Source organism: Camellia sinensis, unplaced genomic scaffold (assembly GCF_055761805.1).
Source record: "Camellia sinensis isolate YWXY unplaced genomic scaffold, ASM5576180v1 Unanchor1, whole genome shotgun sequence".
NCBI classification, from domain to species: domain Eukaryota; kingdom Viridiplantae; phylum Streptophyta; class Magnoliopsida; order Ericales; family Theaceae; genus Camellia; species Camellia sinensis.
Genome location: NW_028128987.1, coordinates 23,844,356 through 23,861,891, shown reverse-complemented (window position 1 = coordinate 23,861,891; position 17,536 = coordinate 23,844,356). Strand labels below are relative to the sequence as shown.

Below are 17,536 nucleotides of genomic sequence, written 5' to 3'. Positions count from 1 at the left end.
ATCGTTATCAGCATCTGTAGACACTCTATTTGGTTCGACTGTAAGACTCAAATCAATTCCATGATATTTTCGATGATGAAGATAGCCGAGATGAGATTGTGGATTACCTTCAAAAAAGACCTAGATAGCTCTAAGAAGCTCTAAAATAAACCCTAGAACCTCCACGAGCCAAGAAAAAACAAGAGAGATACCCAAGGTGGTGCGTAGGCTCACACAGTGAGGTGCACCATTTTGTCTCCCCACGCGCCATCTTTACCTAGAAAATTGCTACAGTACTTTATGTAACACCCTGATATTTTTATTCATTTTATAATTATCAATCACTTATCTTTATTCCCATTCTAGGTTTAAAATACAAGTTTAGTGAAAATTAAATAAAAGTTAACCATTTTAAAATCCACAAACGTTCCTCTTTCCCATTGAACTTCCTGGATAGTTATACGTTCAGGTTCCATTGTGATCCTTTCAAAATACAATATAAAATTCATTACTAGTTCAATGAGCTAGATAGTTGCAAATAAAAAAAAATGCCTTATGGGCTTACAACTTTGAAGACAAGGGTCTTGATTTCACAAAATAGAACACTATCCAGAAAAATTAGCTCAGTAGCTCTATCACATATAACACATCAAAACAAACGTCCATGCTCCATCAAAATATCCCTAGCATCTAGTCAATGGGGTGGGACTCCATCATCTTGGCGTGAAAATGTTAATTATGATAGAAATGTGCAAGATTGTCTAGTAGAAATATATTTAACAAGCTATATAAACATTTGATATAAGTATGATCATGCCAATGCAATGTCATTCCCAAAATCCATATTTTCATTTTTTCTCAAAAGAATGATGCATCAATGCACTTTTATTCACACAAAAAAAAAACAATATTGAGTACGAGGTGGTAAACGAGCGCTAGAATCCCAAAGTAAGAATCAAATAAGTATATATAGAATTTATGTATCAAATTAGTCTCACATTTACCGACTCAAATATGGAAGGGCAATTGGACACCTAAAATAAACATTTTTCCACATTTATCAACATCAAGCATAGAAGTGCAATTAGGCACCTAGAAAACAACATTTCCCACGTTTATCCGGTATCAAGCACGCCATACGGCAATTGAGCACCTTGACTCCCCGCGCGGGTACCCATATAATACACAATACATTTCCAAAACCGACTCACCACTTAGATTACTGTGCCATTTACCCCCTCTCCAATATTCCAACATCCAAAATAATAAAACAACATGAGTTCAAACCATGGAATGCAATGTTATTCATGAGTTCACAAATATAACAATTTACCTAAAGTCCGTTTCTAATGTTATAATAAATAAACATTATAATCCATGGAGAAAAGGGATCACAACCTCATAAAATTCAATAGCTTCCATAATCATCCATCATTACTACAAAATTTCCAAAATTCATATCTGTAGACACCCCATTTTTGACTGCCCTTAAGACTTGGGCGTTATTGATGGTTTACTTGGTGTTGAAAGCTGTGCAGTGCAAAGGTTCGATTTCTTCGGTAAGAGGAGAGTCAAATCCCAACCTTACACCTCATTTTAGACCAAAGCTATTTTGAATAGTTTTTAGATCTTAAAACCCTCTCTTTCAAAATAGTTTTTGAAAAAGTTCCTACGATGTTCCGACGCTCGCGTTTCGTTAAATGTTGCGCTTTTCGGTAAACCGAGCAAGGACAAAGTGGAAATGAATGAAAGAAAGATGAAATCTCTGAAAAATCTTTCAAAATACCTTGTTTATGGGTTTGGAGTTGAAGAAAATGAGAAAGGAGAGAAGAAAACTAGTTTGGGAGAAGTTCGGCATCAATCCGGTTGGATCGAAACTGCGCGGCTTCACCAAAATAGGCATAACTTTTTCCACATTTGGAATTCTGATGCAAGGGGTGCACCATTGGAAAGCTAAATTCTGGGGCTTCAATTTGGACACCTGGCCGACTACTTTTGGCCTTGTCAGCCATTGGCCGACCACTTTTCTTTCCGGGAGACCACTTTTTGTCTTGAAAAACCAGAAAAAGTAGCTGGCCGACCACTTAACTGGTCGGCCACTTTCCAACACCTTTTTGAAGATATTTTGGGCCAGCTGGCACAACTGGAGAGCACAAGAACCATCCTCTATACATGTGTATGGAGGAATGGCCTTGAGCCTTAGCTTCTTCAAGAAGCTTATGCTTTTGCTCTCTATAAGAGGGAGGCTCTTCCTCCCTCCTCTAGGTTCAGAAATTGGAGGTTGGAGATATCCATATACTCTTGTATCTATATCTCCTTGTTTGTTCTTATTTTGTGCCTTAAAAGTGTAGTTTTACCACACTTTAACACACAAACACACACTCAAACACCATACTCTTGGTGCTAAGGTCCCTTGAGGTTATTTTTGAAGCTTTTGAACTGGTTTTGGTTGGAAAAAGCTGCTGGAGTTTTGGTTTTGAAGAGGGTCTTCAAGGGTGAGTTTTTAACCTTTTAAACCCCCATTCTTGCTTAAGCCTTTGGACCCTTTTGCATGATGTTTCAAGCTTAACTCTTAACTACAAAAAGTTCTGAATTTTGGTGCTTAAGATCTTTGTTTAGGGTCACTTTTGTGTTGGGGCTTGTTTACCCCCTCTTAGGCCTTGTTTGGCCTTGCTTTTGTGCCTTCTTTTTAAGCCTTTGGGACCACCTTGTTTTGGCCTTCTCACCACTAAAATCCAGAGGGATTTCAGTGGTGGGGGTGGTGTTTTGAGGTCCCAAAAAGGAGAGAGTCATCCCCTCTCCTTGTGTCTTCAATACTTGTCTTCAATGCCTCATGTGTGAGCATGTTTGTTAAGCTTATGTTGGCCATATCTTAGCATGTATTTGGGCTTATTTTAGCATGGCATGCCACTATTTTTACTTGGTTTTGTCACTCCATGTATGCCTTATACACTTGTAGTGTAAATCTTACAAACTAGCTTTATGTGCCTCATGTTTGAGCTTGTCTTTCTAGCTGGTTTTAGAGCCATATCAGTAGGTTTTTGGTGTTATTTTAACATGCCTTAAATCTGTTTTGGGTTGGTTTCATTGGCTCTTGCATGCCTAATACACTTGTAGTGTAAATCACACAAACTAGTCTTGTATGCTTCATGAAGTAGCATGTTATCCTAACTTGTTTTGTTTCCATCTCGGCATGTTTTTGGTGATGTTTTTCCATGTCATACCTCTGTTAGGGTTTGGTTTGGTCGGCCCTTGCATGCTCCAGGCACTTGTAGTGCATTTCCATAAAATAGCCTAACATGCATCATACTTTAACATATCATTCTAGCATGCTTTTGGCTTAACTCTAAGAAGTTTTTTCTATGTTTTAACATGTTTTAGCTCTGATTTTGGTTGTTTTGACCATGCATAACTTACTTTGTATGGCCATGGTTCAATCTAGCTTGTTAGCTTTGTGCACCAAGTCCATTAGCATGCTTTACTTGGACTATTTGAATGATTTGGCATCATTTGTTACGTGATTTCAGTCCATATTTCATGCTCATTCACTTGCATTTATCTCTCATTCAATGCGTTGGAGGGTTGGCCCCTTTATGCCTTAACATGAACCATTGCGTATGCCTTCATGCCTTAGCTTGCGAGCCATCATTTCAATGCTTATTTGGGGTTATTTTGCCATGATATAACTCTGATTTTTGTTGCTTAAGTCATTCCATGCTTGGTCTTAATAGGTGTAATGTAATCCACCTTATTTACCTTGTATGCATCATGCCTTATGCCCCTCATGCTAGCTTGTTTTGGCTTCCTTCCATGCATGTTTTAGTGTCATTTTGACATGTTCTAGGACTGTTTTGGGTTGCCTTTTCCATATCCTTCATGCTTTGTACAGCTATAGTGCAATTGGCCTTACTAGCTTTGTGTTTTGTTGGCTCATGCATGCTATCTTTGAGCTATTTAGATGATTTGGCGTCATTTAATCCTTCATTTCAGAGCTTCTAGCATGCTTATATTCCCACTTCTTTCATGCTTTGAATGCCTTTAAGTGTTGTGCATTGTTGCCTTACTTGAAGCCTAGCATGTATGCCATCTTACCTAGGCCTTTGAGCCTCCATCTTAGCATGTTTTGGTCATTGTTTTGACCTATTTCAGCTCTGTCCATGGTTGGTTCATGCATTTGTGCCATGTATTACATGCCTCTTTTGTAGTCTTCTCTACTAGCTTCATGCGTTAAGGACTCTTGCATGCCTTACTTGCTTTGTTTGAATGATTTGGCATCATTTCTTACTTAATTTCAGTGTACTTAGTGTTGTTACACTTCCACTTTTGTCACTCTTTAAGCACTCTTGAGAGTTGTGCTCTTAGGCCTTGTTGATAGGCCATGGCATTGTGCATGCTTGCCTTCCCTTTTTGTGCCTTTGTTTCATTATTATGGCCACTGATTTGGGTATGGCTGAGGTCCATCCATTTTGGTTTAAGTCCATTGTGCATTGTGTATGCCATGTAGTTCATAACATTGAGTATGCCATGTTGTTTGCATGACTAATTTAACATTGTATATGCCATGTTCATTGCATTGTGTATGCTAGTTACCATTTGCATTGCGTATGCTAGTTGTCATGAGCATTGTGTATGCCATGTAGTTCATAGCATTGCATATGCTAGTATGCTAATTGCATGTTTGCACACTTGTCCCTTGCATGTTTGCATGCTTAAGTTGCATTACGTGTTTGCATGTTTGAGTCGCATTGTGTATGCCATGTTATGTGTTGCATTGTGTTTGGAATAGGTGTTAGTCCAAACACAGGAAACGAGGGGCATTTCATACTTAAAGTGATGAAACGTGCCTTAATTCCCGGTCACCGACGCTCTTGATCATACATGATAGAGTTTTAGGTTTTATGTGTTTACTTGTGCATTCATTTTCATATTGAATTGTGCAACTTCGCCTCTCGGCCATCATGCATCGAGATGCGTGATTGGTGGCCCGAGGGTCGAGAACCACACTCCCTTGAGCTCATGAAATGATAAGGAGGGTGGTTGTGCACACATATCTTACAAATACATTGCCATGCCCTTTCTTGCTCTCTGTTACAGCAAATTGGAATTCAGCAGCAATAACTGGTCGGCCGACCAGTATTCCTAGCTGGCCGACCACTTTTCTAGTTTTTCAGCACAGAAAGTGGTCGGCAGGTGGTCTCCTTCCTCAACAACTGGTCGGCAGCCCTCCCACAGGTTCCCATGATGGAGTTTCAACTTTCTAGAGCTTTGTGCAATGTTCTGAGAACAATTGAGAACAGAGGCAAATCGGGGTATCGCATTGGATTTCCAAACGAGACGACCGAGCATGCATGCATTCCTCTCCTTCTGAGGCTCCTAATTTACTACTTTCCTTAGCTGTCATGCTTAGATAGCTAGCTTTCGCATTGTTTGGTACCTCTAATAGTTAATACGTTAGCTATTTCAATTTGTTTTGTAATAATTAGTTAACTAGGATTAGTGTTTGTTTTGTAATAATTAGTTTAATTAGCTTAGATTAACTAGTTAGCTTCTTATTCGGTCCCTCCCTCAAGAGGGCGCAATGTTGTAATAAGCGTGCGTGTGTGTGATGCATGTCTTCCAACCCCCATTTCTTTCTCCCTTTTACTTATCCACTTACGATGGTTAGGGCATATTTCGATTAGCATACCTTATGCTTTGCATGCGTTCATCCATTCATCTGTATTGCATGCACCGGGCTCGGCTCATCATACTAACTGCATTGTATTTCAATACCTATTTGAATACATGTATCAAGTGCATTTCACATGTCATTCTAGAATAGCCGAGCCTATTTTAGTTGCATTTTCGCATGTGTCGCATTAGCCATCTTAACATGAACTAGGATCATGCATGATTTCTAACTAGTTTTCTGTTTTGGCTCGGAGTACACTGTGAGTGTTTACACTTTAGCATACTACATGTGTGTTAATGTTGTCATAAAAGCATGCTTGCCATGAGGCTAACTGCTTATTTGATATAACTGCCTGAATGCCTGTGGGTGAAGGTTGGATTACTTGAATTGGAACAATTCATTGAAATCCCTAATTTAGCCTACTTACGAGTAACAAACTTTAAACCGTTTTCAAACAAACGAATATGCAATGTTTTGTTCCAAAATAGGCGATCTAGTCTATACTTGTATGATGTGCGCATCACATATTAAGATTAGCTAATTAACCGGAATAAGAACACATGTGTTTTCAAAAACAAGATATCATGCTTAGTACAGGCCGATCTTTGATCGAGCGAGCGGAGGTGCTCATTAAATGACCTTCCCCAATCGTACTCAAGTTCCCGAGCCGAGGCAACTTTGGTGATGACGGACACATGGCCTTAGGCACGAGTCAGGGTTTCCTAAATTCCTCAAAAATAAAATATTTAGGTGGCGACTCTGTATCTGGCAAAGCAGTCCATGTTTGGCACTTCTTTATAAAAATCAGTTTTCCAAAACGATTTGTCGGATTTGAAATCTTTGGTGATTTATCGGTCTCACATCGCACTTTGTGAGATTAAATTCAAAACCGTGACATTTGAATCCTAACTGTAGTAGCTCAGAGAACAAAGCGAGATTCGCGCTGCCTCGTCGCGTGCGCGGATATCGAAGAGTTTCCGGGAGCGCGTCTACAATATCATTTCAAGATTTGCAAATGTATCAACATATTATCAACTCAATTTCATCACAAGTATTAATTTATTCTCAGATCTCTCCTTTAAAATCAAAATCACAAACTAAGGTTTTAAAAAAATTGGGAGTTTTTCTCATTCCCTTCTTCATTCAAAGAATCATTAACAAATGACCATTTTCACACAAAAAAAACTTTCAAAATATTTCGAAAGTTTGAGTAAAAACCCATTTTCAAACATCAACACCTTTTTTATCAAAACCATCTATCTCATACATTATTATATTTAAGAAAATACCATATATTTATATACAAAGATTATATAAAATAGGGCAAATTTCACTTTATCCCATTGCGGTTTGGCACATGTACAAATTTCTCCCTTATCATTTGAAAATAATCACATAATCCTCATATAGTTTGTAGACTAAAAAACAATGTTAGCTATTTTATCTAAGATAACAAAATGTGAGAGTCAAGTGCTTGTGTTGTGTGGACAATATGTCTAATTTTAAGATGAAAATGCTCTTTATACATCTTCAAATTTACAAAAGGAGTGCCATTATTTTTTCCTCTCCCTCTGTACTCCATTTTCTTTCCAACCATTCTCAGCAGCATACACAAATCAAAACCCACATCAGGAAGAAGAAGATCGATAAGAGACTGTTGCGAGAACTTGAAAGAAATCGTTAGGAGGATTTGGCTAGCGAACCCACTGGTTCGAAAACAGAGACCCCATACTTGCGCAATGCGAAGACGACGATGATCGACACGAGAGATGGGGGAGAAGAGGGTGGGAGAGTGATGATGAAGATGAAGATGATGATGTTGAATGCGATCGAAGAAGAAGAATTTCTTGATAAAATATGAATTGGGTTTGTTGTGTTTGGTAATTCAATTGTGTTAATGAATAAGAATTTGGTGCTCCGTTGATAAAATATGAATTGAGTAAACTATTGTATTTTCCAGGTTGATTACTTCGATTTGATGAGACTAGAGTATGTGTTTTTTTTCTTTTCCAGGTTTTTTTTTTTTTTTCTTAGTTCCAAAAAAAGAAAATCTGTATTTGAGTCTCTGAAAGAAGCTGCAAGCTCTGGATTACCCTATCTCATCACAGTCTAACAATTTGGGTCTCGGAATCAAACATGAAACACCATCATCTTCTCTCTCTCTCTCACACACATATACATATTCTCTCCTTTTTCCCATGCATCCCAGTCAAGTGGATTTGTGTATATATATGTGTGTGTGTGTGTGCATACATATTTGGTCCTGTTTGTATGTATATAACACGCTTTACATGTAGGTTTTTTTTTGTACATTGATTAAGAACATCCACTGTGTGCACTACAGGAAATTAGGGATTTAACGGCGTTTCATTAACGGCGTTTTAGTAAACGTCACCTTTTCTAATAATTAACGACGTTTTTTAAACGTCGCATTTGTTATAAATTAAAACGGTACCGTTTTGTGAATGGAAGACGTTTAAAAAGCGCCTCCAAATCCGGTTTCTCTTCCCACCCTCTTTTGTCTCTCCAAACCTTTATTTTGAAAACCTATTTTGAGCACTGCCGTCAAGACGATCGAATCCTGTCTCACTCACTCTCTTGCTCTCTCTCTCTCTCTCAGAGAATCGAATCTGTTTCTCCAAATCTCTCTCTCAGAGGATCGATTCTTCCCAGTCTCTTACTCAGTGATTCTTCTTCGAATCTTCATCAGTTCGGTGATTCATACCGGGATTGCGATTTCGAAGTTTGATTTTGAGCACAGCTCCGTGATTTATGTCTTCGATCAGAGGTTAGTTGTTTTGTTTGTGATTTATCCCTGTTTTGGATCAATGTTTTGCTTAGTGAATACTTTTGTTTAGGGCTCTATATAGGTCTTAAGCCCTTAGGGCTCTCAATTCTTCTTCACTTTCTTAGTGATTCTTCTTCAATTCTTCTACAGGTCGGTGATTCATCTCAGGATTGTGATTTCGAAGTTCGATTTTGAGCACAGCTCCATGATTCATCTCCGTGGATTTGGAACTCTTCGTCTTCTTCGATCAGAGGTTTGTTTTTCTTTTTGATCTATACAAATTGCATATATATATATATATGTATGTATATATGTGTATGTATGTATATGATTGTGTTTATGAAGTTTAATTTGATTGTTGATTGTTTGTTATTTGAGCTTCAAATCTGTGATTCTGTCTGTTTAGTTACTGAAAAACAGTTTGCTGGAATAATTTTTCTAGAATAAATCACTTTAATTATTCGTTTTTGATCTGTTTTGTTTCTCTGTGATTATTTTGATCGATTCAATTCCTTATTTTGTTTGTTTGTTTGTTAGTTTTTCTATTTCATTTTTTTTTTTAAGAAATGCTTGATTTTGTCTGCAGTAACATTGTGGATGTGAACTCATATAATGAGTTGAAAGATGCAATTAGTCAGGGGAAATGGGCAAGGGGTCCACTGCACTTGTAAGGTTAGTGACCCAAGTCAAAGCAACATTGTGGATGTGAACTCATATGATATCTTTTTATTTGATTCTTAAAATTGTCTTCTGAAATGTTCAGTAAATGACATTCCTAGTTGTCTTAGACCAATAGTTGTCTTCTTATGAAATACATGTTTTCTGGAGGAGAATATTTCTGATTTTATGTTGCAGCTTATTCCCTGTAAATTTCTTCAGTTACAATGTTAATAAGATATCATAAATAGCAGGAAGAAAAAGATGAAGAGGTTCCATGGGTTCTGCATCTGTATACAGCTGAAAGATTATCATCATTTGGAGAGCTGGCACTAATGTGAGTTCTCTTTCTCTCCATTAAATTTTCCTGTATCTGGATTTAATTGTTAGTAGCATATTTTCCATAAATGCCGTTCATGTTTACTTAAACGAATAAAACTCTCTCCATTAATAATTTTCCTATGTCTGGATTTAAGTGTCAGTATCATATTTTCCAAAAATGCCGTTCATGTTTACATAATGAGTAAAATGATGTATAAATAATTAGCCCTTTGAATAAGCAAAAGCGAATCATCAGCCACTACATTTGTGGATCCCACCTAATCATTGATGGGTTGACTTTACATACTCTTTATTGGTACCTAAGATCAAAAGCTCCAGCATAATTTAAATCAGAAATGATTGCAGACATGTTTTGATCAGGATTATTTCTAGTGTTCTCAGACAAACACAACTCTGGTGATCTTAGATCCATAATTATTTTCTAAGAAACATGGTTCATTTCATGACTTATTGTGAACATTTAGGATCATGATTTCCTTGAATTTGTTAATGTTAACCATGGTAGTTTCATTCTTACTGTATGTGGTTTCCTCCGGTACATTTCACTTAGGAATAACAAACCACTCCAGGCCTCTATCCGTGCTGTGACAAGTGGAACTCTTTGGGCTTTAAAAAGGGAAGATTTTCGAGGAATTCTTAGGTCAGAATTTTCAAATTTATCATCATTGAAGTTGCTTCGATCAGTAGATCTGCTCTCGAGGTTGACAATCCTACAGCTGAGTCACATTGCAGAATCTCTTTCTGAAGTTTCCTTTTCTGAGGAGCAGATAATAGCTGATAGGGTAAATATTCTATTTCGAATTAAATGTCTTATTTTTTTTTTAATCTTCCTTCCCTTACATTTTGCCGTGTATGAAGGATGAGGCTTTCTTGGGATTGTACATTATCAAGAAGGGACAAGTTAGAATTACTGTTGATTACATTACGGAGAAGTAATTTGATTCTGACGATACAATTGCAGCAAATAAAAGCTCTTCTTCAGAGTGTTGGGACTTCTTTCTGCCCTGATTATTTAGACTGGTTTGGAAATGGTGCAACTGATTCACATTCCAGAAATGCTGATCAATTTGTTCTTTCAAAATTTTTACAAGCACATCCTGCTGATTTTTCTACCACTAAATTGCAGGTCAGGCCATACTGTTTGCAGATTTTTCTGAAGTATGAATTTACTTTTCCTACAATAGTTTCATAATCTGCTTAGATAATGTTATATCTGTTTCATAAACTGCTTGATCTTTATGGCTTTGTAATGTTATCCGTTATTTGGTCCATTGGTTCTTGAAGTGACTGTCTATTGAGTTATAACAATTTTATTGAGCTTATCAGACATTATTGTTTAATATTGCTTTTAAGATTTGATTGATGTCTAATATTTGCATTTGGTGTTTGTATATTTTGTGGTTGTCTTTGGGTATGATGCATCTAATATTGTAGAATTTGTTTCTGACTTAGAATTCTTCATTTCCTGTAATATTAACCTTAAGTTTTTGTTCAAGCCAGGAAATGATTCGTTTGATGAGAGAGAGGCGTTTTCCTGCTGCTTATTGGTTCTGTATCTAGTGACAACCTGTTCTTCAAAATGGTCATCCATGTCCACAGCGATTCAGCATTTCGACGCTATCAGAAAGAGATGAGGTCCTATTTAAACTTAAGCTTGTAATGTAGTGATTTATCTGGTACTTTGGTCGACGTATATTATGGTCTATGTTATTCCTTGTCATTTTTTTGTTATGCATGTTCCTTGAATTTTGTGATTGAAAAACCTTTGGTATGTTTCAGGAACAAACCAGGATTATGGCCTCTATATCGAGGTAATTGTATTTCTTTTTGATCTTGTTTTAGTTCCTATTTAAAAGTTTAAATTTTACAACCCGAAGAATTTGTCCCTTCTGGATGGCCTAAAGGACATTTATTTACCCCAACCACCTCAAAGGAAGATATTTAACGCTTGACCATAGCTGAATGTTGTCTGCCACGTATTCTCCATGTCCATATGGCTAATTCTGTAATCAAATTACTTCAACAGGGTTGAGCACTTGCTGAGGGATGTGAAGGATACAACCATTAGCACCCTTGCAACAGAGGTATTCTTTCTTTGCTGTTCTGGTTTCCTTTTCAATTGGACTATTTTTAAATTTTTTCCTTTTAACTTTTCCTCCAGGATGCTGAGGGTTTAATTGTGCTCAACATAGGCAGCTATGTGGGTGGAGTTGATCTTTGGCAAAATGATTATGAGCATGACGATGATTTCAATCTTCAGTCCATGCATGACAAAACGCTTGAGGTGGTGTGCATTTCTGGAGCATGGCACCTTGGCAAACTTCATGTACAAAATCTTGGTTTCTACTAATCCTCCAAATCATTGTAATAAGTGATTGAAATGGGTTCACCCAGCTGCCAAAATGTGTGCTTCATAGTAAGTTTATTTGTATATGCTACCACAATGAGTTCTGTGTGTATACCTATGTTTTGGTTTCATGGGTACTGTCCTTTTCTTTTCTTCTCTTTCTTCCTTTCCCAAAATCCCTCTACAGGTGTGTGGGAGAGAAGAAATAAAATTTACTTTTTGGAAGCTAAAATCTTGTTAAAACAGGTGTTTAATTTTTAAAAGATTGTTAGATGTTATCTTCAATGCTAATTTAAAAAGTATATGTGCATGTCAAAAGTTTATGTTCACCTTTATAATGCCTAGCCTTTCTTACTACTATACTATATGAGCCTAAGTCTTGCATAGGAAAACCTTATCTGCTCAAATCTGTCACAACTACTAGAATTTTGGCTCCAGTATCCCCTAGTTGGTTTGTACTACTTCATTTGTATTATGTTAATCTGAAATCTGAATTTGATTGCTTTTTAAATACACATAAAGGACTCTTTTTATTTGTCTTCTTCTTCATTTTGACTAGCTTGTTTGGAAATGCACCTTACTCTCTGTCTCTATCATCAAATCACTGTATTAGAACATAATATTTTGGGTTAATTTCATAGATATCTCTTCGGCTATCATTTAATATCTCTTAAATCTGTCTCTCAATTAAAAAAATCATTAGACTTGGACATTGCAGCACTTTTGTTACTGTCTCCAAATTTATCCCCAGATCTCTTCGATGCTGTTGGTTTTGTTAACACTTGCATAAATGATACAGGGCCATCATGCCTGGAAACTAGGTCACGGACATTATCTGCTTCTTCAACATCCCAAACCTGGAAACCAGACCGATACCCCAGCAAGAGAACTTGCCGGGTGGTGCTTCCTTCCCATTCTAACTTGTCAAACCCAGCCCTGAGCACCTTTATTTTGTAAAAGTGAAAAGTGAAATGAGTCATGTCCACTCCTGGATTTAAAATACATGAATTTCTAATGAAAAAGAATCTAGAAAGAATTAATTCTCAATGAGAGAAATAACACACAAAAAAAGGGTATAAAAGGACAGTTGAAAATACTTCCACTGTTCCAAACTAGCATGAAAGCAGAGATGGAAGTAAGAAAAGACTATGGGGGGCCATGGCCCCCCTACTTTTATGCTCGTTACAAGGGTCTTGTTGGATCTTGAAATTCATAAGTTGTGTCCTGTTAGACTCAGCTTTCTTTGCCCAATACATATATGGCAGGTCAGTGCACATATTTCTTTTCATATTCTCATGCCTTGGGTTGGTTTGAATAGAGTCTACAATTATACACTTGACCCATGTGGTCCTATTTACATAACAGTTGGAGATGGCGGAAACATAGAAACAACTGATGTTGATCATGCAGATGACAAATGTCCACCACAGAATACTTACCAGAAATTAGAGGGGTATGCCATTTGAATTTCTCGCCTGGCCCTGCAAAAGGCAAATTTTGTTGGGACAGACAACCAGAGTGGAGTGCATTTAGGGAGAGTAGCTTTGGACATGGAATACTTGAGGTAAGATAGCTTACAAATTAGTATCTCCTGCAAAACCACATAAGTTTTCTTTTATGGAATACTTGAGAAAAAAATGAATATACAAATTGTTAATATGCATATCACACAGATCTAGTTTAGACCATCTATCTTGAAACTATCAACTGTGTATTGCTGTCGATCATAACTGCTAGCAATCTTGATATTGATGTTTATAATCTTACTTTCACATATTCTCAGATCCCAACAAATGGAGCTGGTTTGATAGAGTACAGGTGCCACCCATTTTGGTCCCAGAAATATTGCCCTTCACATGAGTATAATAACACGGCCCGATGCTGCAGTTGTGAGCGTTTGGAGGTACTGATCTAAGCTAGCATTTGTTTTTTATTTTATTTTATTTTTCAAAATGATGATTTTTATTTTTATTTTTATTGTTGATGTTGGTTCCCCACTTCTTCCCCTTCCGAAGTCTTGGAATGTAAGATACGTATCTCTAGGAGATGGACGGAGTCCATGTTTAGAGTGCATGGAATCTTCTATCATGGATACTGGTGATTGCCAACTCTACCATGCCATTAGAGACTACTATGAAGGAATGAACATGCAACTAGACCAGCAAATTCCGATGCTTCTGGTCAAAAGACAAGCCCTTAATGAAGCTATTGTAGGCGAGAAAAATGTAACAAATGAATTCTCTCCATTTTTTACTCTTGTAAGTGGCAAACCTTGGTTAATGTTATGAACTCTTATGGACACATCTTCGTTTTATACAGATTACTGACAGGTGCGATTCTTGCTCATGAGTTAATGCGTGGGTGGTTACGCCTTAAAGGTACTACATGAGTTCCTTCTGTTACTTTTCCTTTTTTCTTTGATTGAGGGTCATAGAAGACATGTTGATGCATGACAAGAACATTAGAGCAACTTCATTGATGTAGTATTTAGGTGTAGCAGTACTAAAGAAGCACAACACAACGTAAAACACTCCGACAATGTAGAATATGGTCTGCTAAAAATAGCACATATTTTATACTACACCAGTGGAGCAATTTACAAAGAGACGTCTCACCTACCACCTTGCCCTCTCTACAGATTTGAAGAATTAATATTGTGACTGCTAAAGAAAATCTTTTAACTGAATGCCATCAATAGCTCATATTGAATGCTAGTGACAGTGATTGACTGATTTTATTCTATCTTTCCTTCTCGACACTTGTTTGAATGAAATAAACCATTCTATGATTTTACTTCATAGGTTGATATTCATTCTTGGTAAAAACTATCAATTATGTACCCGCAGACTATATGTTCCTTTCTTCTTGTTTGTTTGAGGTTCATTTAAAATTTAGGTCTATAGTGCTCTATTCTGACCAGTGATTTGTAAATTGATTAGTAGGAGCGACATTTGAGAAAATGATATTTTTTCTTCTGTCTCTCCAAAAGTCATATTCTAGGTAATTGTTGCTTCTGGAGCTGTGAAGCATGAGGACCTTGTTGAGCAAGTGAAGAAGTTGTTTACCAAATTGTCATCGGATCCAACCACAACTTCTGAATTAGTTGCCAAAGGGCCAGCAATTTTTTCAGGATTTTTTGTGTTAAAATCCTTTGGTTTTTTTATTTTTTTATTTCTCTTATTTTTTCTTTTTTTCCTTGGATCTGACAGTGGGTGTTTTGGTTCACTTCTTATTTTTTGTATTAAATGGGGGAGTGGTGAGAGAGAGAGGAGGGTAATGTTATTTTGTGGCTTTGTATATAAGGTAGTAATTTTTTGATTGAGAATTGTGAATTCAATTTTTGGATATGTTATTTTGTGGGAAAATTAATGCTATATTTGTTATTTTGGGGGAAATTAATGCTATATTAAATTGAATGGGAAAGTGAATTAATGCTATATTTGTTATTTGAATGGGAGTGTTATTATTTCATATTAGTGTTATTTAGTTTTATTATTAATGTTCTTTTAGTTCAATCACATAAAATTAGCACAATTTCAAAACCAAAAAAAAAAAAAGAAAAAGAAAGAAAGTTAAGACGGCGTTTTTAAAATGCCACTATAACGGTTGGAATTTTTAAAATTAAAAAAGCCTATGAAGGCGTTTTAAAAACGTCGCTAAAATTATGGTGACGTGACAATATTGTTAGGGGCATGACATTTGGCGGCGTTTTTAAAAACGCCGCCTATACTAATACAGCGACGTTTTCCAAACGCCATAAACTTATAGCGACGGCCGCGTCGTCGGCGTTTGATACTAAACGTCATAAAAAGAATTAGCGACGTTTTTGGTACTTATAGCGGCGTTTTTTAAACGCCGCTAAAAGCTTAATTTCCAGCCGTGGTGATAACAGGATTCCATCAATAGCAAATCATGCAAAACTAGAAAATAGGGAATAGTGATCAGTGGTGGGAGTGTGGAAGAGAGAGAGAGAGAGAGGGATATGGTGTGATCAATGCTTGAGGGACTGTGTTGACTGGGATGCATGGGAAAAAGGAGAGAATATGTATATGTGTGTGAGAGAGAGATACACGGAAGGAAGGAATGAGAGAATATGTTATACATATTTGTACACGACACGTGTAATTTAATTAAGAAAAAGAGAGAAAGAAGAAGGGGATATAAAGGTCAATTTACAAGATTTATTAACAGAAGTTAACATATGTTTTAGTTCACAAATTATATAAGAGTTATGTGATTATTTTTAAATGATAAATGAGTAATTCGCAGGAGTGTCGACACCCATGTGCAAAGGTACAAAGAAACAACTTCAACACAGGCAAGGTGTCGACAATAGGAAGCCCAGGTGTCGACACCAAGTAGTAGTGTGAACTAGCACACAAAATGACCAGCAACAATGATACATCCCACTAATTTGGGAGCACTAATAGACCACTAATGAGGTGAAAATTCAAAAAAAAAAAAGAAAAAAAAAACTTAAGGCCAAAACATCACATCAGTCAGTGGGACCCACTCTCTAGAGCTCCTTTAGTGCTCCCAATTTAGAGCTCCCAAACATTTTTCAATGACCAGGTAGTATCCACCCCAAAATGCCCAGATGTTGACACTTTCAAGTAGTGTGCACCTGGGTCACTCCAGATCAGATGGAGTCGACACTCAAGAGGGAGTGTCAACACTCGAAAATAGCAAATCGAAGAGGAAGGGAAGGAAAGCAAGTGTCAGCACCCAGGAACTCAATGTCGACACCCAGAACAGTATTTCAAGGTTCTAAGGTACATTTCTGACAGAACTGGGCATGAATTACCATCCTAATCAAAGTATACATCGAATTTATCACTCAACCAACACCCAGATACACCAACCAAAGGATTTCAATAACAAAATAATAGAATAAAGTACATCCCAAAGGCTTATAAGTCAGAATCTAGTTGACCTTCAGGCCGATCCTTCAGGCCATTTTCTCTACAAATAAGTGCACTATTCACCCTACATATACACAACACGCTACAGCAAAATTCTTGACACTTGGATAACCAATTTGGTGGGAGGCCACAACTCTAAAAACTACACCACCTTTGCATGGAGACTTGAAGAGCAAACCCCATTCTTCTACAGGAGGCATTCCCATAGAGATGCTTGATACAACAGAGGGTATATCATGAAAAAAGACTTGAATCAGCATTTGATTGCCATGTGTTGTGAGTTATTACATTTTATGCATTCTTACCATTTTCTTTTCTTTTCATGAGGATTCCATGCCATAATGCCATGTTAGTGTAGAGCATGCATGCTTAATGTGTGTGTCAATTTCCGACCACACTGTCAATCACGCACTCAGCTGGAGAACACTGGCAGAAAGATTAAGCCCGAACGACCTGTCACAAAAAGAAGAGATTCCGGCGGTGGTTCGTCCACCCGGGAGCACTCCGACGATCAAGTTAGTTATCTCTCAAAGATATCAAAAGTGTTTAACTCACTATTCAGGATACAAAAAGCATACCTTAGACCCATGAGAGTGCCTCTCTTTTATAGTCAACACAAACCTAGTCCCAATAGAATCCTAACTTCAATGAACTTAGGATTAATGCTAATCTTGGACTCCCAACTAGACTGGGATAAACTCTCTAAGAGTCTTATCTTTACCCAAAGTGAAGTCCTCTCTCACTCTAGGACTCTTGTCCCTTATCCGCTTATCCCGAATTTCGGTATCTTCGCAGATAACCTCGGCCTAGCCGAGATCATCTCAGCGTCA

At 37.2% G+C, this 17,536-nt stretch overlaps 1 protein-coding gene across 1 annotated transcript; it reads left to right on the top strand.

Annotated features, from left to right (window-relative positions):
- Positions 1–7,968: 7,968 nt before the first annotated feature.
- LOC114298022 (diacylglycerol kinase 2-like) lies at positions 7,969–15,218 on the top strand. The gene is made up of 10 exons (XM_082910872.1): positions 7,969–8,438; positions 8,589–8,691; positions 9,025–9,110; positions 9,350–10,219; positions 10,296–10,563; positions 10,938–11,072; positions 11,217–11,248; positions 11,464–11,521; positions 11,599–13,237; positions 13,568–15,218. Exons 7-9 carry the CDS (start codon positions 11,232–11,234, stop codon positions 11,785–11,787), a joined length of 264 nt encoding a protein of 87 aa, XP_082766998.1. The 5' UTR covers positions 7,969–8,438; positions 8,589–8,691; positions 9,025–9,110; positions 9,350–10,219; positions 10,296–10,563; positions 10,938–11,072; positions 11,217–11,231; the 3' UTR covers positions 11,788–13,237; positions 13,568–15,218.
- The last annotated feature ends 2,318 nt before the right edge of the window (positions 15,219–17,536 follow it).